The 22,758-nt window shown below is 37.2% G+C and overlaps 4 protein-coding genes across 4 annotated transcripts; 1 reads left to right on the top strand and 3 right to left on the bottom strand.

Moving 5' to 3' along the window:
* Window positions 1-1,806: 1,806 nt before the first annotated feature.
* On the bottom strand, window positions 1,807-7,405 carry LOC113720318 (zinc finger CCCH domain-containing protein 48-like). Its single transcript, XM_072073436.1, has 9 exons — window positions 6,572-7,405; window positions 6,219-6,314; window positions 5,683-5,772; window positions 5,454-5,555; window positions 4,530-4,676; window positions 4,313-4,432; window positions 4,155-4,214; window positions 2,392-2,489; window positions 1,807-2,309 (listed from the first exon to the last, which is right to left on the bottom strand). The coding sequence occupies exons 1-9, from the start codon at window positions 7,049-7,051 to the stop codon at window positions 2,168-2,170; spliced, it is 1,335 nt and encodes a 444-aa protein (XP_071929537.1). The 5' UTR covers window positions 7,052-7,405; the 3' UTR covers window positions 1,807-2,167.
* LOC113720309 (heavy metal-associated isoprenylated plant protein 39-like) lies at window positions 7,267-8,832 on the bottom strand. The gene is made up of 3 exons (XM_027245218.2): window positions 8,537-8,832; window positions 8,149-8,224; window positions 7,267-8,022 (listed from the first exon to the last, which is right to left on the bottom strand). The coding sequence occupies exons 1-3, from the start codon at window positions 8,540-8,542 to the stop codon at window positions 7,652-7,654; spliced, it is 453 nt and encodes a 150-aa protein (XP_027101019.2). The 5' UTR covers window positions 8,543-8,832; the 3' UTR covers window positions 7,267-7,651.
* A 4,604-nt stretch (window positions 8,833-13,436) lies between these two features.
* Window positions 13,437-15,293, bottom strand: LOC140036064 (uncharacterized). Its single transcript, XM_072077345.1, has 3 exons — window positions 15,098-15,293; window positions 14,029-14,256; window positions 13,437-13,508 (listed from the first exon to the last, which is right to left on the bottom strand). Exons 1-3 carry the CDS (start codon window positions 15,291-15,293, stop codon window positions 13,471-13,473), a joined length of 462 nt encoding a protein of 153 aa, XP_071933446.1. The 3' UTR covers window positions 13,437-13,470.
* Window positions 15,294-18,028: 2,735 nt separating this feature from the next.
* LOC113725082 (calcium-dependent protein kinase 26-like) lies at window positions 18,029-21,687 on the top strand. The gene is made up of 5 exons (XM_072073435.1): window positions 18,029-18,249; window positions 18,828-19,749; window positions 19,842-20,138; window positions 20,876-21,286; window positions 21,360-21,687. Exons 2-5 carry the CDS (start codon window positions 19,161-19,163, stop codon window positions 21,614-21,616), a joined length of 1,554 nt encoding a protein of 517 aa, XP_071929536.1. The 5' UTR covers window positions 18,029-18,249; window positions 18,828-19,160; the 3' UTR covers window positions 21,617-21,687.
* The last annotated feature ends 1,071 nt before the right edge of the window (window positions 21,688-22,758 follow it).

The raw sequence follows: 22,758 nt of genomic DNA, 5'->3' as shown, positions 1-22,758 counted from the left end.
ATTCTATATTCAACAGTGAATTTAATGTCATCTATACGCGTATCCAAAAGGCACCGTAAAAGTCCCCCAAAAGAACATGTAACCATCAAATCAATTACAGACTAACCCATAACCAACAAATCCTAAAATGCCATTTCCAATTTCCATAAAGGCGGTTCTCAAAATGCCATTTCATGTTTATTTACTAATTGAATTCGTACCCAAAATGCACCCCAAAAAAATCGTACCCAAGGGCTTTGGACTTTCCAATTCGCGTGCTAAAGTTCAGTTAATTAACGAAAGAAGAATCTGGGGAGTACCTTACTAGTCTCTGTCACGCAATTTTGTCAACCTTTTTAGGTAGGCTCATATGGTAGTATGGTACTCCTGCTATACTACAACACTTCTTGGCATTGCATTTTTGGACGATAGCAGAAAAAGATTCTTCTCTTGCATTCCACTTTGTGAAGGGCAAACTCTATACGTATACCAATTAAAAAAAAAATGATTTATACTACTAGTTTATTAGCCTATATCTAGGTCCTATTAGGCCTGTCATGTAAGTGCGTCTGTATGTATACTTTTTCTCTTCTTTTTTTTAGAAGTGTGGAAAGATAGAAAGTTGTTGAAGGTTTTATCAGACAAAAAAAAAAAAGTTTTTTAATTTTTTTTGGGGAGAAACTGAAGCTCTTTTTTCTTTTGTTATGAGCGTAAAAAAGGAATTTGATATCACAGAAGAAAGTTAAAATGAAACCCTCTTTTCCCGTCTGTCACAGTTGAGAGATGATGAATGGAGAGATTGGAGTGTCGGACAAAGCAGGCACGGCAGGGTATTGGGATGAATTCTTTCATGGATTATTATTATTAATGATGATGTGGACACCAAACCAAGAAGGAAATAAAAAAGTTTTAGCACTTATTGACCATTTCCAACAAGAATAATCGTACCCTAATTTGCAGCCAGGTCTTTGCAAACTGTAGTAGTTTGATTAACATAGGTACCTTTACTGGGAAAATCTCAAAAGTTGTTTCAAGGTTTCTGACTTGACAAAAGTTTCATGTAAAAGAGAGAAATTTATATGTTCTGGGCCTTCTGGTGAAACAAATCAGCGTGTGGTGCGGGCACCTCATATCACACAACATATGTAAAAACTAGTACAATTGACAACTTACAAAAACACAACAAATTTTATCATTTAAGTGAAAATTATGTTCCACAATTAATTTCATTTGCTCAAACTCAAATTACGCCTAATTACACACTGCAATTGCTTCAGGGCGGAGGGTCTATTGCCTTGCGACTATTGAGAGACCTAGGAGAGTTATCACTTATAATTCATTCATTTAGTGAAACTAAACTCAATGCTTTAGAATGCTCTCCAACAGTCATTATAGAAAATTGGCTCAAAATCTGATGATCACATGATGATTCTACCTCTTCCATCTCCTTCCCTTGGCAAATTTCACAATTCCTTCCGAATCCAATGAAGAATTACAAACAAGGGAGAAGCCCCTATAGACAAGTGAGGAAAGGGCGCACACACAACTATTGCAATTGATGGTAAAAGCTAAGCTTCTACATAACCCACCATGGATATGTGAACTCAATTGTCGCTACAAATAGTACGTCAGCTTCACAGTTCACACAATTCCCAACCTTTGCTGTAATCCAAAGGTAAGACCAAATAGCCTCGGGGAATTTAGGGAGGCACAGGCACCACCGAATCAGGCAATGTTGCTTATGTCACCTTCAGGTTGCAGAAGACAAGTGATGCTTTGTTGAAAAGCTTTGCCAGGGAGGAGTCATAAGATTATGAGGCTGTCAAAGGAGGGAAAAGGGGAAACATGCATATGACATTTGGGTGGTGGTCATAGTTTTTCCGAACCTGACTCCAAAGGAGAAACAAGAAAAAAAGAAATAGCATCTCTGATACATATTACAACTATTGAGAATAAAAAACGAGACGCCAAATGCACATGAACGCCTTGAATTTATTGAATCCTTCTACTCAATTCCGGTAAATGGCAAGGTAGCCCCATGGCTCTAATCCAGTTAAGGCAGCTACTTCCAAAATATCAAAACTCACATTTTTTTTCCTCATCCCTTCTTTCATTCCCTTGTAAATTTTAAAAACAATAAATATTGGAACCACGAAAAACAGGCTCCTCAATCAACTTTGCCCCTTATTTATTTTGTCGAAGTTGATTCCGTTGACCATTGCCACACTTTCACTTGACCAGTCCCATCACCAGTGAAAAACAAACCGGGAGGACCAGTCTGAATGGAACGAACCTCCTGTTTCGCAAAGATCTTCCCTCTTTCGCAAAAACTAAAATATAAAAAGCCATATTACAATAAAAAATCAGAAACCATAATTCAAAAACCAAGAAAAATGGCTGAACTGAGCTTACGATGGTAAATCATAGACGCGGATGCAGTTGTCATTGCATGAGCAGAGCAAAACTGGCTTGCCATCCAAATCATGCATCCCACAGAGGGTGAGCAAACCCTGATTACACATAAACTAATCAAAACCAAAACTGCACAAGCTACTTTTATCTGCATAACAGCACACCAATATTACACCCCACAATACAGATGCAAGAAGACAATTTTCCATTTGTTCAAGGCCACTCACTTGAAATGAATAAAAATTTCACAAAATGCAAATCAACACAAGCCTAAATGTGGAAGATTTTACACATATCTCCAAGAAAATATCATCATTTTATCCCTCAAATTAGAGAGTTTGATACGCAATATCATATGTGACAGCAAGAAACTTTTCATTTCAAGATGACATTCCACTTTACCAATAAAAAACTAGTTTTCGCTACCATGAGGTATTAATGTACACTGAAGGAACTTCAAATGTCCCGTGTCCTCAGCTTCAGCCCCTCAACACTCACAATACTACCTTCTCATTAGATTTTTTTTGTTTTGGGGGGGGGGGGGGGGTGTTTGGAACTCTTACATAAGGCTGCAATTAGTTAAAACTCTCACACTTTCTTTGTCACATTGCAAAAGCATTCAAGTTCAGCCCAAACCCAACTTACCAGATAAAATCTAAAACTGGATACCAAACATCCAAACCCAAAGACCTCATTTGAAAACCGAACATAGCAAAAATTTCATTCCAAAATTCACGATATTAGACAAAATGGCACACTATAAGTAAAATATGCTAAAAAACCAAGAGAGGTTGAATGTAGAAAAAGTGAATGAAACTCTTGGGAAAGTGTTCAAAGAAGGGCCCAATTTCACTGCCCTCAAGATATGCCAAATGTTTTTGAGACTCCAGCATCTGAGCACAATAGGGGCCGATTCATACTGAAAACCTCCTGAAGAACTAATTGGCAGTGATCAGAAACATTCAAGTTCTTCTTTTGTTGTTTGTCCTCTTTTGTTTTCATTTCCTCTTATTTCATACCAAAACATCTACCAGTAGCCATAGCATATAGGGATAACACCAACAACCTTACATTATATTAAGTCATATCAAGCTTTTCTAGCATCAGTAAGTCCTACTTTTCATGTATAAGCACAAAGTAGTCCTCAGCCAAGAACGGTTTGTTTTGTTCCCATTTTAATTTTTCAAATGCCAACACTACTCATAATTTCAAAGTAGATATATTAAGACACTATGTATTATGGATGATAACTATTTTTTTTTTTTACTCCCTCTCTATTGGTATTACATGAGTCCTACCATATTGAGCAAAACTCTTATTAATACTAGTGTCTAGCGAACGCATGCAGTCAAATAGAAACTGTTCGTTTAAACTGGAATATGGATGCTGACAAGTAGGGACTGCAAAAAACCTTTCCACTTGCCAACAACAAAGATTTACAAACAGTTTTGACTTATAGTTTTTTATATTTCCATACACCTTGTAAAGCTCGGATATTGCTAAATGGTTGGATCCAGCTAAAAACATGACTGTTGTCAATTAAATCACAAATGGTTAATGAATAAGTGTGCTCTTAATTGTATTCAAACCATCAAAAACACATCAATAGAGTATTTCATGCCAAACTTCCTGATTCTTCTTGACACACATATTGTACATTAGCTAAGAAAAACACCTATTAATTGAAAAGAAAAAACACACACACAGAGAGAAACAAGCAAGCACAACCCTGCATGCAAGAGGAGTGATATAATAAAGCATACATGTTCCTCATTATGTGTGTATGTCACTTCCAAGCTCCCAAGCTCTGTAGCAGCCCAGACCTACAAGTAAAGGAAATATAAAATAGATGTGAACCCAGCCAACTGATAGTGTACTTCTGTGCACAGAAGTACTAAAATTAGGGTGAAAAACTGAATACCTTTACTGTTTTGTCCAATGAACATGATAATAGAAATTGATCCCAACAAAGAACAGACATCACAACATTAGAATGGTCCGTCAATGTCTGTAGACACTGCAAAGTTTCGAGGCTCCAAACCTGAAAATAGAAGTTGAAATGGCTAAGGTCTTAAACACCATCTGCAAGAAATCCTATGTTATGACAATAAGTCCTTATCTCACTCCAACTGACTTACACGAATAGAATGGTCCATCGAACCAGAATAAAGTCTATTGGCTCCAACAACCAGAGTGACAACAGCAAGATTGTGTCCCTTGAGTGATGCAGCTGGTTCAAAGGAGTTGGTGGCAGTATTAAACTTCCATGCCAATATTGTTCCATCCTGCAAAGGATGTAAGGGTTTTTAAGAAGGTGGTCAACAGGTCAGGGGTAAAAGCACACATCTGATTGAAAGGAGTTACTCTGAGTTTGAGCACATACAAGATAGAGAGAAAAGTGTGGCTACCTCATTAACGGCCTTTGGAGGAGAGAAATAAACAATGTACAAGAAACTACAGTTTAACCAGGTCTTTACCTTTACACAAAGTGTCTTAGTTTTGAATTTTGTCAATTGCTTTTAACTCATCTCACCCTCATCTTCGATTCGAGGAAAAAAAGATACCACCAAAGTACCTGGGCAAGAGCGATACGTACCCCTCCACCTATAGTTGCCCCCTTCTTCCCTTCCTAAATGAACTCTTAATCACAAAGTATTCCGATTCAGGTTCCACATGAAATTCTCACTCCAACCCTTCACTCCCTCAACTACTAGCAACCCAGCCATGTCCAAGGTGGAGAACATAAATCTCATTATAACTGGTCTAAGGGCTCAATTCTTTCTTTTTTGAAGTAAACTCAAATTGACCACCATTTAGTTTACATTCATAGGCCAAAAAGTATTGTATTTGCATGAAAGACTCAATGTTAACTAAACACATAACTAATTCTGATAACTAGGACCCTGTAATTTCTTAGAGAAACAATACAGAAAAATTGAAATATTATCCACTACTTAAATCACCCCCGACTCATCCGGGCTAATTTTGGAGTTCGACCTGAGAAGCCACAAAGTTAAAAAGAGATACAATTGCTCAAAAGAAAAAGGAAAAGAAAAAATTACCTGTACACCTGCAAACAGCAAATCATTTCCCACCACAAGAGCATAGACTTGCCCAACAGGTCCACTTAAACTCAAGTCAGTGGTTGTTTGTGTGTTCCATGCCTGCAATATCACCAGTTGACCTGATAAATACAAAAATTTGACTATGTGCTAATAGAAAGCTCTGGCTCGTGCACTGAACTATAGAAATGAAAAGACTGAGAAAGAAGAAGGTAACTGAACCTCTTACCCTGACGAAGTTTGTAAGACCCACAAAAACCCACGGGCCTTCACTTCTCATGCAGCCTATTTCACCACCCAAGCTAATAACCCCTGTACACTAAGGGAAACGAGGAAAAGCATATGATAACATATGAGTTTTAAAGAATGCCATAGGTTGACAAATAAAAGGGAACTTTTATTGTTAATTGACTTTAAAATAGAGGAACATTCCAAGATCAATCTCTTATAACGACTTTTCCCAGCACATCACGGCTACTTTCTTAAGATTTTGCATTCCTGTACTCTTATCCACACAGCTCAGAAGTATTTACAAAGATTTAAAACCTAACAATAATAACCTCGGCCACATCATTCAACAACACAGATGCAGTTTGGGGAAATTTTTTAATTTTCTTCCCCTCAAAAGCAGGATTGGAAGAAAAGCACAAATTAACAGGGCCTCATTCAGCTTGCCATCTTCCTAGTTAGATCTCTACACTGAAGGATCAGAAAGCAAACATAACCACTGAAACTGCAAGAAGAAATAAAATTGACAACAATCACCTGCCCAGACTGGCAATCCCAAACTCTAACAGTCTCATCTTTACTCCCTGTATAAAGCCTGTCAGAGCCAGATGGCAAAGCAATCCCAGTAACAACCTGTTCAAGAAGAAACCTTCAACTCGTACTGGTACTCCATCAATGCAAGAATCAACAAAATTCCATAGCCAAAACCACAATTCTTATAAAAAAAAATTACAAGAGACACAGACCCGAACACTCAAAAACAAACAAATAATCCGATAATCACTAAACAAAACCAGACAAAGCTTCAACTTTATCACGTTTCAAAAAAAAAAATAAGACTAAAACTACATTATTAAGAAGCAAGTACATAGGTTAGGATTCCCAATCACCTTTTCGTGTCCTTCGAGCTGTGTTAACAAGGAAAAGCAGTCGCCCGTAGACCAAGAATGCAAATACCTACACTTATCTCCATAGCTACAATTTCCCTGAACCCAAAAATTACAAAGTTTCTCAGTTTTCTTAATAACTCCTCCTCCCCTATTCCCGTAACCCTGCTGATGCTGCTGTTGTTGCCTCCCCCAAGAATTATTGAAGTTAGGATTCCTCCGCATCCCACCGCCAGAATAATTGTCATCAGCCGAGAACCCGTAAGGCCGTTTGGATGTGGCGGCCCCGTTGCCCATTGACGACTGCTGCGGAGGCGGTAATTCTCTGTGTAGGTATGGACATGGAAACCTACTGCACTTTCCTGCCCTCCAATGAAAACAAACTTTTTGCTGTTTGTTATTGGAATTACTCCCAGAAGACGACGCCGTGGCGGCCCCCGGACCTAGCCGTTGAAAGATACGTTTACTTCCGTCAACATCCATTCTTCAAGTCGAATTTACTTAGTACAAATAACTTCGGTATGCACGAGCTGGATGGCTTATGCAGCGTGAAAGATAAATAAGGAATTGAAGGGGTGAAGACAGGGAGTGATAATGGATGTGATCATGAGAATGAAAAAAGTGGGGGAGAGAGGGGACTGGGGGAAACGACGTGGGATGAGATTGAAATTCGGGGTGTGCAAAAGGAGGTTTCAAAATTTTGGTTAGGGTTTTAAATTGTAGGGAAGGGAATGAATTGGGAACCCTAATTTGCAATTTTTGGGTTTTAACTTTTGCAGCGAAGTGCGAGAGGGAGAAAGTCGGGGAGGAGGATGAAGGAGGACTGAAAGAGAGAAGAAGGATCTAAAACTAAATAAAGAAATATGACGCTTAACCTTTTTTTTTTTTTTTTTATATTTCCAGAAGGTTCGGCTTTATTTGGATAGCGTATTATTTCAAATAATTATTTGAAAAGGGATTAAAACCTAAGCGTCAGATTAACGATTAAATTGGCCAGTATTTTACGCGCCTGCACGAGAGAAGAAATCGGCCCGATAACAAGCAGTCTAAGGACCCATAGAGCAACCCGATCCGCCTGCACTGTCACTTTAAGCGTGCTAGTATGAAAGGAATCAAGGGACAGCTTGCACAATATGCATACATACCTCCTCCCCCCCGGGGTTGGCAGTTTTGGTGATAGACCGGTAGATGATGCGGCAGTTTTGATTCGTACTTCTTGTTATCCCCACCACCACCACCTCCTCCTCCCTTCTTTTCGTCCCCTCCCTTTCTGAGGTCATCTTTCTTGTTGCCTTCATCCTTCTTTTGTGACTCGTCCTTCTCTTTTGCTGGTCCAACAGACACTATATCAGTGTGACAGAGCTCCCTTAATTTGGAAACCATTTTGACTGGATCAATGTCACCGACTACAGTCAGTATCTTGTACTTGTTATCTATTGCAACAGATTCAATCCCTGAGAAGATTAGTTTGGACCAAATTAATCCAGTTTTGATGAAATTTGGGGGGGATGTACTGATGGACCCTTTCATTGAAATTTTTGGAGGGGGGGGGGGGGTATATTGAGGCAGCCTTTACATACCTACGAGGCCAGCCACCTTTTGCATGGCTTCTTGTTTCACTTCGTCATCATAAAATTCCAATTTCAACACCACTTTCTGTCATAAATCCAGGATGAGAAAATCGTCAGAACACACACAAATTAGCTTAAACAATTTATAGAGGGATTCAAGACAACTCGTGAGGCTAAAAGCAAAAAGAAAAAATATATTGGAAAAAGGTAAACAACTTTTTGAGCGTACGCAGGCTTTTGTTGAAGAATCAGAATTTTTTCATGTTAATACTACTATTACCGCTAAACGAAGCACAAGAAAATAATATGCTACCGTACTACTATTGCGATTATAAACGAGTAGTCAAGCTCAACGGGAAACGGATATATGATGAGAGAATTGAGAGAGATGCCTAACCTTCATTTTCTCTTGGGCAAAGCTGGGGAGAGTTGCAGTTGGAGGCTTCAATTAAGCGGGACAGAGGAAGAGAATATTCAGTTTTTGTAGCCCGTGGATAGAGAAATCCAAGGAAAATAAAGGAGAAAAGAAGACGAGAAAGGAAAGGAAAGAAAGAGAGAGACGAGTTTATTTTGGGCTGTGTTTTGTCCCGTTTGATGTCCCATTTATAACACCACGAGTGGAAGAACCGCCGAGGAGTAAAGTCGAGGTGCGGATATTGGTTCAGGATGGATTGTGGCGGAATGCAAACAAATATACATTAGGGGGAAATATGCAAACAAATATACATTAGGGTGATGGATTGTGGACAAATGAAGGATTGTGGACAAATGCAAACAAATATACATTAGGGTGATGGATTGTGGACAAATGATGGATTGTGGCGGAATGCAAACAAATATACATTGTGTTTGCATTGTGTTTGCATTCCGTGGCGGAATATTGTGGCGGAAACAAAATCCTGATAATTCAGGATATGGATTGTCCTGAACAATATCCGCACACTTTACTCCTCGTCGGTTCTTTCACTTTTGGGCAATTACCACCAGTGTTTTGAAAATCCGATCGGATTGATCGGTTGAACCACGAATCGGCCATGACATTGGTCCGATTTGACTTTGTCAGAAAATCGATCAAATTCGGTCAAAATCGTTGAACCGGATTGAACAGGTTTTCAAGTTTTCCCTCTTTTTTTTTTTAAGTTTTGCAAAATGCTTTTTTTTTTTTTTAAAGTTTTCCAAAATGTTTTTATCAAGATTCGAACTCAAGACCTTTGTAATACAAAACCAATGTAATAACCATTGCACCATCACATCTTATTTATTTTTTTTTTGATAACTTATATATATATATATATATATAACAAACATCCATATTTTTTTTCATTTTTTTTACAAAATCTCATTCTTTCATGACTCTTTCTTTTTAATTTTCAACATACACACACACACTCTCTCTCTCCCCTCTTTTTTTTGTTACTCCCTTTTAATCAAACCTCTTTAGTTTTAATTTATTGATATTTTCTTCCATCTTTTTAATTTTATCTTTGTCCATTAAATTGAAAAAAGTTTAAAAAGAATTATTTTTCTTTAACCCAAATTATTTAATGCTACAACCACTCACTTTTATCTCATTTTTTGTTTCTTATCAAGGTTGCATTTCTATTTTCGATTCTCTTGACTTCCTTCAAACTCTAAACTTTCTTTTTCAAATTGCAATATCTAAATCCCAAAGACGTAAATTAAAATTTAAGTTCACAATGTCAAATTCTCATAGACTTGAATTTTGTATAATTTCAAAATATTGTGATATTTTTGGGTTGGATTTAAGATTATTTTGGTAGATATAATTAAAATTGAAATGAAATTTATTTGTTTTAACTTATAATTTAAAATTTTTATTTTTTAAAATTCAAGTTTTTCAAAAGTAGTAAACTTTTCATCATATAAAGTTTTAAATTAGTCTATTGCATGTCTTATTTTGTGTATATATATATTTATATAAATTATTTTTAAAAAAATTCATTGAATCGGGATTAAACTTCGACCCTTTCACTTTACCGATTCAATTGACGGTCCGAATTTTAGAACATTGTACCCACGATAATAGTCACGATTGTCTCCCAACGGCGAGGGTTAAGTGCTAACGCTTTATTTTTTTTTTTTTTTTTTGTGTGGTGAGGAAACTGCCAGCGGTGTCAATCAATTGGTATTTCTATCCAAAAGACTTTTTAAAACCAGCCAGGACTTGTTTAGATCAATTGATGATCTTTCTTCTGCTGATATGTTTGAAGTTTGAACACCACGATTTGTCAAAACCAAAATTAGAACCAACTTCGAGAAATTTGAAGATTCGGTTTAGGTTCATCAAAAATCTAAATTGAAATTGGACTTGACGCATTTAGACTGCCTCCAACCATCCCTATCCAACTGTATTGGTACATTAATCCATTTTTCTTTTTTAAGTTCCAATTTCAATGAGAAATTTATGTATATTTCATTTTATTTAAAACGTTCAATAAATGTAAGGTATTTTTTGCATGAGATTTGTATTATTTTTCTTTTCCTCGTCAACTATTAATGCAATAAACGTCTTATTTTTCTTTTACATTTATTTATTCTTTTAGCACTCCCTTATTCTAAATTTATTGTTATATTTTGTTGAAATCAATTTTGGCAACCAAAAGTGATCAAATGTAACGGGAAGCAATCAGAACCATAATTGAGAGCAACCGAAATAAAAAATAAAAAAAAAACTGCAAGTTCTAGAACTGTAATTGTAACAATTCCTATTGAGGCCGGTTCTGGTTTCGCAGTTCCCCCTTCACCCTTTTGATCACCCCTCTCCCTAGCATAGAGTAGGTGATAGATTGAAAGCGACCAAAAAAGCTGTTTTAAAAGGCTTTAAATAAGCCAATAAAAGTCAAGTTGTAAGGGCCAATAGACCTCTTGTATCGCATCGGGGAAAAAAATAGAAAGAATAACAGGGAGACTGATCAAATTCAAATAAGAGAGGGAAAACGTGCTAATGGAACAACATTTAAGGGGTTCTTTCTTCTTCTTTTTTTTTTTTTTTTCCGGAGACAACAACTGTTATATAACCTAATTTATCCTACACTAAAAGGGAGGGGGTGAACCTAAAGAAATCCAGAAGTAATCCGAAGGGGACTGAACCATCAACGGATCGGGTGCACTCCACACCCGCTTGAATTTTTTTAAGCAAGCCACTTTTTAAATGTGGCATTTGGTGGGAGGCACCAAGCCTTAATGGCTAGGTGGTGGCCACCAACCCAAAGGCTGGTAATTTTTTCGATTTTGCCCTATTTTTAACTCTGATAGACTCAGTTCAGGCCTGATCTTGCTTTTGATTATTTATTAAGACAACGGATCGAAGTACTAACGTAAGTTTGGTTTTTTTCACTCAAAAATAAAAACAGCAACCTGTGTCAATCAATTAATATATCAGTCGAAAAGTAAATTTTTAAAGCCATTAGGACTATCTTACGTTATTTGATGATTGGCCAATGGAGATAAGGTATGGTATTTTTTTTTCACTTCTACACTCATCAGCGATTAGGAAATGGTTCTTAAAATTTTTGTAATTGTTAGATTCAGAGTTAGAATCCTAAGCCTGATAATTGGAGATAGATCGGGTGTTGAGAGGGTGGAAATGAAGATTAAAAACCACTGGGTACTGTAGGTAGCAGTCATAGCCAATGCAATTTTCTGCGTGCCCACTTTCACATAGCTCGACGTGCTTGCATTAGAACGAGATCAAATTTGAGAGCCACTTCAAAGCCCACTTTCATATGCCTTGGAATGTTGTTATTTCAACTTGAAATTTATTTCTGATTACATTTTATTTTTTTAGTGTATCTCAAAATTAAAGATATGCTTTTTTCAAAGAAAAAAGTCATTAATTGTTTTCTTGATAAAGTTTTGACTTTTTAAAACACTTAATTAAAGAAACGTCCTTGATACTTTATGATCATGTTCCAGACTATGAGGGACCTCACACCTTGCTTCCTCTGATGTCTTAGAAATTTGCTCTGAAAACTGGGAGATGTTTTTCTTGGATCCAAAAATATGATAAGAGAACCCATTTTATCTGTTTCTTTACGTTTATAAACGACAAGCGGACTCCCACTTATCACAACTGACTATACCCGCAAATACAAGATCAAGAAAACAAATTGAATAGCACATACACTTCGATTATGCCCGTGCTGATTCCGGTCATTCCAGAGCAAAAGGATAAAGAGGATAATTCAATTTCTGCTCTCAGAAGAAGACTTAAGAATCAAAAAACCAGATCCATAGTCAAGATCAAAAGTTCGACCATTCTTTTTTCCCTGCAGAAGAAAAACTGGACCCTGTCGCCCTTGCAGTGTCAGACTCAGCTATCTAATACTAGTTGATGGCAATAAAACACAGATAATGTGGGAGTTAAGGAAACTACAGATCAAAAGTATACTGTCCAAACTAGTAATCTCGTATAGGCCACCGAATTCTCAATTTCTTATCTGAGATTCAGGAAACCACTTCCCCAGCTTCTTGAGGTGGAAGTAAATCAACTACTTTGTCAGATAATTTCGTGTCATCAACATACTGTAACCAACAATGGCAAACGGTTGGTTTTCACATTCGCTAAGCACTTGACTGAATGAAGCCTTACAATTGATGTCATTCCGTGTAGGAATGCTTTCATTCCACCCAAGATGCAGATTGAAATTACCCAACTAATTCTGCAGATTAAAACCATTATAATCATTTTTTGGTTCAATTACACACAACTTGTCAATATCAGTAAGCAAGACGTCCCAATTGTCACTGGCAGCAATGAGAGCTGCCAGAGAAGTTTACACTAAATATCCAATGCTGCATAAAAAATTTGTTTAATCCCAGATAATAGTTTACTCCTAGCATTTCATAGCAGAGAAAACATTAGAAGCAGAATCTTGACAAACATGCGAGACCATTTCCTTGCTACAACCATATATCTAGTTTGAAGGCCAAACATGACCTAAAGACCAACTTTTCTGACATCACACAGCAACCAAACTGCAGAGCATTTCGTATATTAATTCATGATGTTCCTCCACTACAGGGACCTGTCATAACTATCTTAGGGACTTGAATCAGTAGTGCGGGATGAGCAGTGCAGCAGGTAATAACTACAGTTAAGGAGATTGTAGGAGAAAGGTACAAGGGTTCAGAGAATATCATTCAGAATACCACAATTTGATTTTACTACTGATATGGAAAAGAGTTTTCAGATGTAGGAGTTTTGGTGTGTGAAGAGAAAAATAGAAGATATTTACAATGAATCGCTTCTTTCTCAACCTAACCCTCCCCCCCCCCCCCTCCCCAAAAAGAAAGGGAAAAAAACCACATCTAGAGTGCCCGTCTGCTGAACACCATTTTTATATAATCTGCATAGCAAGGAGACCCAAAAGTAGATGAGACTCAACACCATGGAAAGCACAGGACAAAAGAAGAGCAATCGCATTGATCAAAAGAGATTGATAATAGAATCTGTGAATGAAGGAGAATCTTTTCATCCATCATGGGAGACACAGCAAAAGAGGGAAATAAGGAAAAAATAAAAATAAAAATAAAAACTTTGTTAATGGAAGACATTCAAGAAAGCAACTGCAATAAATGATATGCTTCATACAAGTGGTAATGTTTGTGACATAATGAGTTTCAATTGGACAGAGATCTAACTCGCAAGTTTAAAAGCATCAATGAAGAGCCCATACGTGAATCCCATCTTGAAATTGTTCAGAAGTGCAATAGGGAATGTCACCTTAGGTCGGCTGTAATAAAATTTAGTGACATACTCTGTGAGCAGAACACATACCACAGCAGCAATTACATCATTAACTCCTAAAGCTCCAAAAGAGAGGGAAATTGTCTGTGCAACATAAAAACCACCCAATAAAGATATACCTCCAAAAAGTGCTCGCCGAGAAGGGCTTCTGAAGTAATTCCTAGATACTTCTGGTAGAACTCGAATGATGTCAACCAGCCTTCTTGGCCCTTCATTGTCTTGCAGTGCTCGAATCCTGAATAATCCTGGAGATATTCTTGAAATGAATCTTCTCCTCCCACCAAAATTACTAGTGCAGGAAACTAGACCACATCCGGGCAGGCCTCCAGAAGTGAAAATCAGACAGTCTACCATTAACATGTTTAATCAGTATATACGAGTCAGTGGTTCATCATCACATTCCTGGTTATAAAAATTAAAGGATATCGTTAGCTCTCTAATGCTGTAAGTACTTCCTTTTGACTAAGGCAAAAATACTCACAAATAAAACCAACGAAATTACATCACAAGGAGTGCATCCAAACTCAAGTAAACATGGTTAGAATAATTATGACAAAATTTATCACTTTTAACCTCCACAAATACGATGTATATCAAGTATGTTATATCACAAATACGATGTATATCAAGCATGTTATTAGAATGGTAAAATCCTTGAATATGTTCACACAGAGTCACGACTGGATATCTCATTTTTCAGATACTAAACACTGCACCCTAATGGTCAGTGAACAAAGGAAGCCAGAAGCAACAATTTATTGAGATATTCTTAAACCCCCATAGGCAACCTTCCAGCAGAATACAAGTAACCCACCATAATGGGATCAATACAAACTAATTACAAGCTATCAAGAGATTAACGCTAAAACTAAACTAGCCCACAAATTGAGGGATGAAAAACTAACATAAAGTTAGACAAAGCTCACATTTAGTGAGGCTTGAAATCAGGCCTCTAGGTCCTGGTCATCGGCATTATAGCACTATACTGGAAGCCACATATTTGCTCCACGACTAGAACCAAATTCCACTACAAAAGACGAAATAGAAATGCCCTGTCGAGCAAGATTAACCAGTTTACAGAATCACACATTAACATCCAACTGTACAGTGATGCAAATCATGTGTCTGTGATTGAGATTGTGCTTGTGAGGACTATAATAGCTGCCGGGAAAGGAGTAGTGAAATTACCTCTGATGGGGCATGCTATGGAGAAGTTGCCGAGTTGTTTGAGTTTCTTTGATTGACGGACGGACAGCAGTGGGTTCAGTTTCCAGTGGTTCGATTTGAAAGAAAAATGGTATTGCCACAGAATTTTTCTGTACTGCCGGATCAGGTACATTGCGTTGTGTTGCAATTTGGTCCCTCTAATTTTCACTCGGTCCATGTTTTATCCCCCAGAAAAGCATTGGCTCAAATTTATCCTAAAATTCAACTATACCAGCTTTGAATGCGCAACCCTTTCCTTTTACTTTTCCCTATTTTCACACGGGATCCTTAACGCCACTTTTTCGGTGATAATTCAGTATCATTTCTATATTTATGCTAAGTGTTCTGTTTATTTAATTTATCATGTGTTATTTATTTAAATTTCTTCTATCGTCACGTGATAAGTGGGATTGACATCAAGTAGTAACATAGAGGATAGAGGATCCTAACTACCCTATTTTAATCTTTTCCCCACTTCTTTCGAAAAAGAAAAAAAGAGAAGGTGGGGAGGGAGGGGTAAAGAATCTCTCCTCCACTCCTTTACCCTGATGCCTTTAGAAGCCCAACTCAACGGAAGGGAAAGGAGGAGTTTCAAGATTTTGAAAATTGCTTAAGCTCCCTTCCGGGACACAAATTTTACTAATGTTATTCTTAAAACGCTTAGAATTTGTCACTCAAAAGTTTTACATTGGACACATACTTTAGAATCGTGGATAGCTTATCAAAGGATATTCGTCAGTTTTCTTAATTGTTTTTATTTGAGAGAAATAAATCAAAAGTTGAATTCTTGACTCTAAACCTTATACAAGTCCTATTTAAGTAACCCAGTTCAACACTTAAATCTAATGAATTTAGATTTTAATATGTTCAAACGTGTTTGATAATAAAAAATATAACGTCTTAATTAATTAAATGATTCAAAATTATTTAGACAAAATTTGTTCAAAATAATAAGTGATAAATTGTTCACTTACTTAACATAGAATATGCTCAAATGTTAATATTTCAATGCTTAACAATCAATAATTTAACATTTTTAGATTTCATATTTCAATTTTATCCAACACACCTTTAGTTCACTAATAAATTTAGTTCTAATTAAAACAGCTTACCTTATACTACAATATAATTTTGAAAAGTGGCTAAAGAAGAGTGCTTGAAAGTCTTATTTATTATTAGATTCAAAATTTAAATCTTACATTTGAGAGTTAAAAGTGGAAAGACTATAGAGAGGAGTAGGAGGGAATATATATATATATATATTCTTTTTTTTTAAATGAACAATATATGTCCCTCAAATGTAACTAAATAGATCTGAATAGTTAATCCTGCGGTAGCCCAATCCATTATCACAAAAATAGTTGAGTACAACCAACCGTAAATATGTACGGTCCAAATCTTGAGAAATTAATATAAAATACAGTTAATCTTGCCGTAGCCCTCGAGCATGTTGAATACAACATTTTGAGATGTTACGCAGGGAAAAAAAAAAAAGAGAAAGAAGGAGAGAAAGGCTAACAACCGGCGCAGGAAAAGATGAACAATGAGATGGGAGAGAAGCATAGGGGAAAAAAGAAAAGGTAAAAAAGGAAAGATTCTTTTTTTTTTTTGGTTAAAAAGAAAAGTTTTTACACAACTCAAAAAGCTTTCTTACAAATTATACAGTAAAAATTTAATTAAATATTTAAAAAAATCCATTTGTCAAACGGAGCCTTAGTCTAATTTCACGATTTATGAAATATATACATTTTCAAACATACATTTCAAGTTTGAGAAGAAATAGAATCTAGTTTTCATATTAATTTCAACACATCCAAACATTTTTCTTATAAGGATCATCAACCAAAACGATAAAAGTTATCTTACTCCCCGTTTGATGCCCAAAATGGAAAGTTCTTCCACCTACAAGGCCTTTTCTGATTATAATATTTTATTATTTTTAAAATGTGAATATTCATTTTGAATTTTTTGTTCAAAGTAGCCGTACAATTAATAGTTTACAAAAAAAAAAAAAAGAGTAAATCACATGAAGTTAAACATTCGTATTCTCTCTTTATTATTATTTTTTCATTATTTATGTCAAGTGCCAAAAAAATCTTTATATATTTGCATAGAAGTTTAAAAGAATAATATCTTAAAATTAGTAATAAAAATTTTAAAAATAGCTAAAATAGTTTGTTAAAAGAATTATGATCGATTATTGATTAAACTAATAAAAGGCCTACTAATTGGTAATAGCACAAAGAGATGTATAAGGATAAACTTGACCCCAATCATTTTGGATATTTTAGGATAAATGTAGAGAGAACTTTACTTAGAATTTTGTGAGGAATGAGTTTCTAATTAAAAAGCTGGGATGAGTTTTGTAGGAGTAAAAGCCTCTCCAATTCAAAAGGTTTATATCAGACATAAGAATGGAATGAAGAAATCGAAAACATCTTTTCATTTTAAGGAATTCCTGCACTGCATGCCTAAGGGGGAGTTCATGAATACACCGAACAGGCTAGCAAAATGGACGGGAATAATATATTGAAGCAAAGCGTCAAACACGAATCAAATTTGAGCAAGGGACCAAACAAAACCAAGTTTAGAGCCACACCACATTAGGATACAACTTAGCTTTCAGCTGGTTGCCAACCCATTATAATCGTCTTATCCAAAATAGTTACATCCAGATAATTGAGGAAAATAAAATTAGAACTCTTCATTGTTGTACTAATAATTATTATTATTAACTTCCACTAGCAAATTCTTAAAAATCAATCATAATTATGTGGTATAAATCCAACCACTTTTTATTTTATATATCGCATCAAAAAATTATTATAGGAAATTTTTCAAAAAATTATATAACTTTGTTGTCAAATGTGGGAAAACAAAATTTTATTTTGCATGGAAGGTGGAAAAGCGAAAGAAAACAGAACGAACAGTCGATAAAAAGTTAAGAGCACAGGCACAGCACAAAGACAGATAGAGGCCCGGCTCACTCCATCGGGCACTTGGGGAGGGACGAATCCGAGCTCCAGCACTACGCAACACCTTTTGTACTGCTGTGCTGTCAGCTGTGGTTCATCTCTCTCATTGTCACCTCTCTTCCTCTCCTTTCCATCTCTCTCTCTCTCCCCTCTCTTCAGGTTTGCCCTTCCATTCATTTTAGTAGGAGTCAATGTTTTCAGTAAATATTAGTTATTTTGTGTGTTTGCTAATAAATTGTTGATCCGGGCTTGTGCCTTTATTGTTCAAATTCAATTGGGTTCATGTTAAATTTTGCTACAATGGTCGTAAATGAGTGGGTTTTAAATACATAGTAAAGGTGATAGGGTTTTGAATTCTGTTATTTAGAGGCCTATTTCAGAAAAAGGTTTAAGCAAATTTGTGAAAAGTTGTCTTGATTGGGATTGGTTTTTCGTTTGTTATTCAAGTATGCCAGAGCCTGGAGTAGGAGCTTGATCTTTACTGTAAATAGCGATCATTTGTTAAGGGAGGATACCTTTCTGGGTTTTATTTATTCTTGCCACAGTCCCGCTTCTTTAATTTTTTTTTCCCTCTTTGGGTCAATGAAATGACTATTGAGTTTGAACTTGGAATTTTGAATTTTCTAGTCATAGTGACTTCTAATTTAGATTTTCGTGCTTTTTTGAACTTGGAAATTTGAATTTTCTAGTCATAGTGACTTCTAATTTAGATTTTCGTGCTTTTCGTGGCTTATCAGATTCAGTTGATTGGAGAGGGATTGATGAAAGTAAAAGCTTCAGTCTGTTGTTCTACGATTGTTCTTCGGATATTTCTTGTGCCTAGCGGAAATACTTTTCAAGCTCCACCTACTGGATACGGGAAACTTCCTTCAGCAGTTTGACTTGAGTATGGTTTTGGTATACTGTTATCTCAGGAAGATTCAAGTATTTTGACTTGTAAAGTTTGCATTCCCACTTGTTGTAAGGTAGAGAACATTACAGAATTTCAGAAATTTGAGCTTCGAGGAGTACAAAACGGAGACTTGATTGGTGGTATATTTTGATCTTCTTGGTGGCGGCCAAGGATTCGTATGGCTGTTGCCAAGTGCAATGGCATTACTGAAAATTCTCCTTTCCTATTTAAATGTTACAGAGTTGGAAGCTTGACAGAAACCATTTTGGACACGCAGCAAACGTCAAACTTGAAAGATCGATATGTTCTTGGAGGGCAGTTAGGCTGGGGACAGTTTGGCATAATCAGGGAGTGTTCTGATAAGTTGACTGGGGAGTTACTGGCTTGCAAATCAATTGCCAAAGATAGATTGGTCACCCACGAAGATGTGCGAAGCATCAAGCTTGAAATTGAAATTATGACTAGGCTGTCCGGACACCCTAATGTTGTGGATCTGAAGGCTGCTTACGAGGATGAAAATTATGTTCATTTGGTCATGGAGCTTTGTGCTGGAGGTGAGCTTTTCAATCAGTTAGAGAAGCACGGGAAATTCTCTGAGGCAGAGGCCAAAGTTATTTTCAGGCATCTGATGGAAGTGGTGATGTACTGTCATGACAAGGGAGTGGTTCATAGAGATTTGAAGCCAGAAAATATCCTCCTAGCCACAAAAGCCCTTTCATCTCCTATAAAATTGGCTGATTTTGGTCTTGCAACCTACATAAAACAAGGTCAGTCTTAAGTTCTTCCTGAGGATCTTGCTCGTTGCCCATAAGAATAATCATTATTTAATCTTCACAGCATGTTAATTATGTCAAAACAGGGCAGAGTTTGCACGGAACTGTTGGTAGTCCATTCTATATAGCTCCTGAGGTCCTAATAGGTGGCTATGATCAGGCAGCTGATGTCTGGAGTGCTGGGGTTATTCTTTACATCCTTCTAAGTGGGATACCGCCATTCTGGGGAAAGACTAAATCGCGTATATTTGATGCCGTTAGGATGGCTGACTTACAATTTCCATCAAATCCTTGGGACTACATATCTTACACTGCCCAGGAATTGGTCATGGGAATGCTATGTAAAGACCCTTCTCAGAGGCTTTCAGCTCAGCAAGTCCTAGGTGCGTTGCCTGTTTGAGAATGTATGACTGCCTTAAGACATTCTCCGTGTGATAAGAATTTACCATTCTGATAACATTTGCTATAACTTACAAGTTATCTTAGAATCAAAGCGTCAAAATAATGGTAAATTTTCTTATGATTCTCTGCCAACAATTGAAAACAGTCTAGAATTCTGCTTAAAATGAAATAACATCATAAATGTGTTTAAGGTGGAGTGCTTGAAAGTGACATGTTGGGGTTTAGGGAGCTTGATTCTGAAAGTTAAAAGTAAACACAAAACTGACTGTGGCATGAAGGTCGGTTGGAGTCAATGTGTTAGACAGGTTTATTGATCTTCTAGGATCCTCTTGTTCTATAGCTGTTGCTTGAACATGTAGCTCTTTCGTACAATGTAACAATTTATCGTTTTTCACCATCAGAAAGCAAATATGCGCGCCTGATTTGACTTAGATATTCTTGTTGTAAAAGAAGGGAGCACGGCGTTTTCTTCTTTCCATATCCAGCTCCACTGCAGTTAAGATTGTCAGTGGCTTTCAGAAATTTGTATCAGATTTGGACAGTACGACAACATTTTTCCTGAGCAATGACTTTCGAATTCTTGGCCTTAAATAGGCTCCATTTAGTTAATATCTTTAACCCACCATGTATAGATGATCTTGAGTTTCTTCATATTTTTTTTGTTATGCCTTCGCTTAAACAAGGTACTTCTTTTCTAAATCATAGTCACCATTTCTAGATCATACCTGGTTGATGGACTCCTCACCACTTTCTGAACAACCGTATGAATGTCTCAAGCAGAGCTACGGTGATGGTGATTTACAGAGAGATCCTTTCTCTTCTTCGCTTATGGCCCGGAATCAGGATATTAGTTTCAGAACAGGGTTGTCTATAAGTAGTGACGTGCAATCGCCTACATTCACTTGCAGGTCATCACTTTCTTCCTTCCTGGTCACACCATCAACACCTTACTACAAGGCTATTGGATTCTCTTTCCAAAGTAGCGGTGGATCAAACTCGGTGGATTTTCCTATTGCTGTAGTTTCTATGCCGAGTTTTGCATTCAACAGCCCTGATCGTGTGGCTGGGCAAGGAAATCCTGAATTGGATCTTTCAGTGGACCTCGCTAGAGTGGATTCACTTCATCAAGGTACTATAGTAGTTTATAAAACCTGTCATATCTATAGTAGAACCCTTAATTGAAAAATTCCCTCTTCATACAGATGCGAGTTTGAGAGCACTGCTTAAGTTGCCAGATCCTTCACTGTGCTATGGGCATGCGGATTGTAAGGTGGCAGACCCTACTAGGGGTGGGTCAATTGGATCTAAGATGTCAGGCATCCACAACAGGAGGAACAATACAATTAGTCTTGGTGAACTAGAGCAGCTTGACCTTATTGTGACCGAGTCAGTTATTCGATGGGCTTCTTGTGCGCATCTTCCTACTGCCATGTCACTCAGGTCTTCTCTTGTATGTTAACAGCTTGGAGCAGCTGAGGATCAGCCTGCAGTTGATGATGGGTTTTTTGGTGTTGTTTTGTTGGGGGGGGGGGGGGGGGGGTGGGAATGTTGAGGAGAAAAAAGAGAGAGAGACAAAGAAGCATTCGTGTTGTAAATACTAATACACCACGTGATTCTGATTCTGGTTTGAGATGGTCCACAAGTTTGCACGAGCTTTCCTAACTCATAAAATAGTCAGTACACAAGTTTGTATGAAACTGAGCGTTGCGCTTGCTGTTAATTGTACGAGTATTTATTTCCACTGCTTGTATTTCTTCCTGCCTCCCTCATGTGTAGTATTTGTTAATTTGGGTGTCATAATGTGTTGTGTTGCCCTGTCTTCTTCAGTTCAGTTTAGGGTGTTTGGGAAAGAAGCTAGTAGTGAAATCCCGCTCCAAGAAGGATCCTCATTCCTCATTGGTAGATGGATCAACCCTAGTGAGAGCCAGTCAAGATGGTCCATGAATAAGACAGCAAACTGTCTGTCTCGATGCTGAAAATAATTCCGTCACCGACATATCATCATTTGATCCTCAATCATCGTGGGGTGACTCGTGAATGCACCAACAGTCCTCCAGTCTTACCATCATCGACAAGGGCAAGGGGACTGTATGTATGCTCTTGGGTGAAGATTTTGTGCATGCATAATTAGATTGGTTGAATTGGTGAAAAGTTGGTGCGCTCTGCAAATTCTCGATATATTGGTTTGGTATATAGTTTCAGTAGTGATCCAATCCAAGGGGAATCTTGAATGATTGGGGGAGACATCTTGATCTGGTCCCATCATATGAGTTGGTGTTGGAATCTAAGATTGATTGCACCGGCGCATGTCGGATGCTTTCATAAGCGCAACCCACATGCGTAATAAGCACTAAAGCTGAGATCCATACTTGACATCACACACACCCGTGTAAGTTGGTATAACTAGGAGGGCTGCCTACTGGTGCCGGACCAGTGGGTCAAGTGGGATTTCTTCAGAATACTGAAGTGCTCGTAGGGTCAGAGAATAGAGATTTGAGACATGAAAGCTCCTGTGCCTTCTTCTTCCTCTGATCCTCTCCCATACCCTGGATCTAATATCAGTCTCGCACTCTTTCTCCCTGGAAAAAGACAATATACAAG

Source organism: Coffea arabica, chromosome 2c (genome assembly GCF_036785885.1).
Source record: "Coffea arabica cultivar ET-39 chromosome 2c, Coffea Arabica ET-39 HiFi, whole genome shotgun sequence".
Lineage (NCBI taxonomy): Eukaryota > Viridiplantae > Streptophyta > Magnoliopsida > Gentianales > Rubiaceae > Coffea > Coffea arabica.
Note: the sequence above shows the minus strand (reverse complement) of the source record. Positions and strands in the feature narration are given on the sequence as shown.

Coding starts and splice junctions, on each gene's coding strand:
- LOC140036064 (XM_072077345.1), bottom strand. CDS start 15,293: ATGGACCGAGTGAAAATTAGAGGGACCAAATTGCAACACAACGCAATG. Junction 14,257..15,097: donor CATAGCATGCCCCATCAGAG/GTAATTTCACTA, acceptor TGTTAATGGTAG/ACTGTCTGATTTTCACTTCT. Junction 13,509..14,028: donor TCGGCGAGCACTTTTTGGAG/GTATATCTTTAT, acceptor CTTGCTATGCAG/ATTATATAAAAATGGTGTTC.
- LOC113725082 (XM_072073435.1), top strand. CDS start 19,161: ATGGCTGTTGCCAAGTGCAATGGCATTACTGAAAATTCTCCTTTCCTA. Junction 20,139..20,875: donor TTCAGCTCAGCAAGTCCTAG/GTGCGTTGCCTG, acceptor CACCATTTCTAG/ATCATACCTGGTTGATGGAC. Junction 21,287..21,359: donor AGTGGATTCACTTCATCAAG/GTACTATAGTAG, acceptor CTCTTCATACAG/ATGCGAGTTTGAGAGCACTG.
- LOC113720309 (XM_027245218.2), bottom strand. Junction 8,023..8,148: donor AAAGGTGGCTGGCCTCGTAG/GTATGTAAAGGC, acceptor TAATCTTCTCAG/GGATTGAATCTGTTGCAATA.
- LOC113720318 (XM_072073436.1), bottom strand. CDS start 7,051: ATGGATGTTGACGGAAGTAAACGTATCTTTCAACGGCTAGGTCCGGGG. Junction 5,556..5,682: donor GTCTTACAAACTTCGTCAGG/GTAAGAGGTTCA, acceptor GTGATATTGCAG/GCATGGAACACACAAACAAC. Junction 4,433..4,529: donor CGATGGACCATTCTATTCGT/GTAAGTCAGTTG, acceptor TTCTATTTTCAG/GTTTGGAGCCTCGAAACTTT.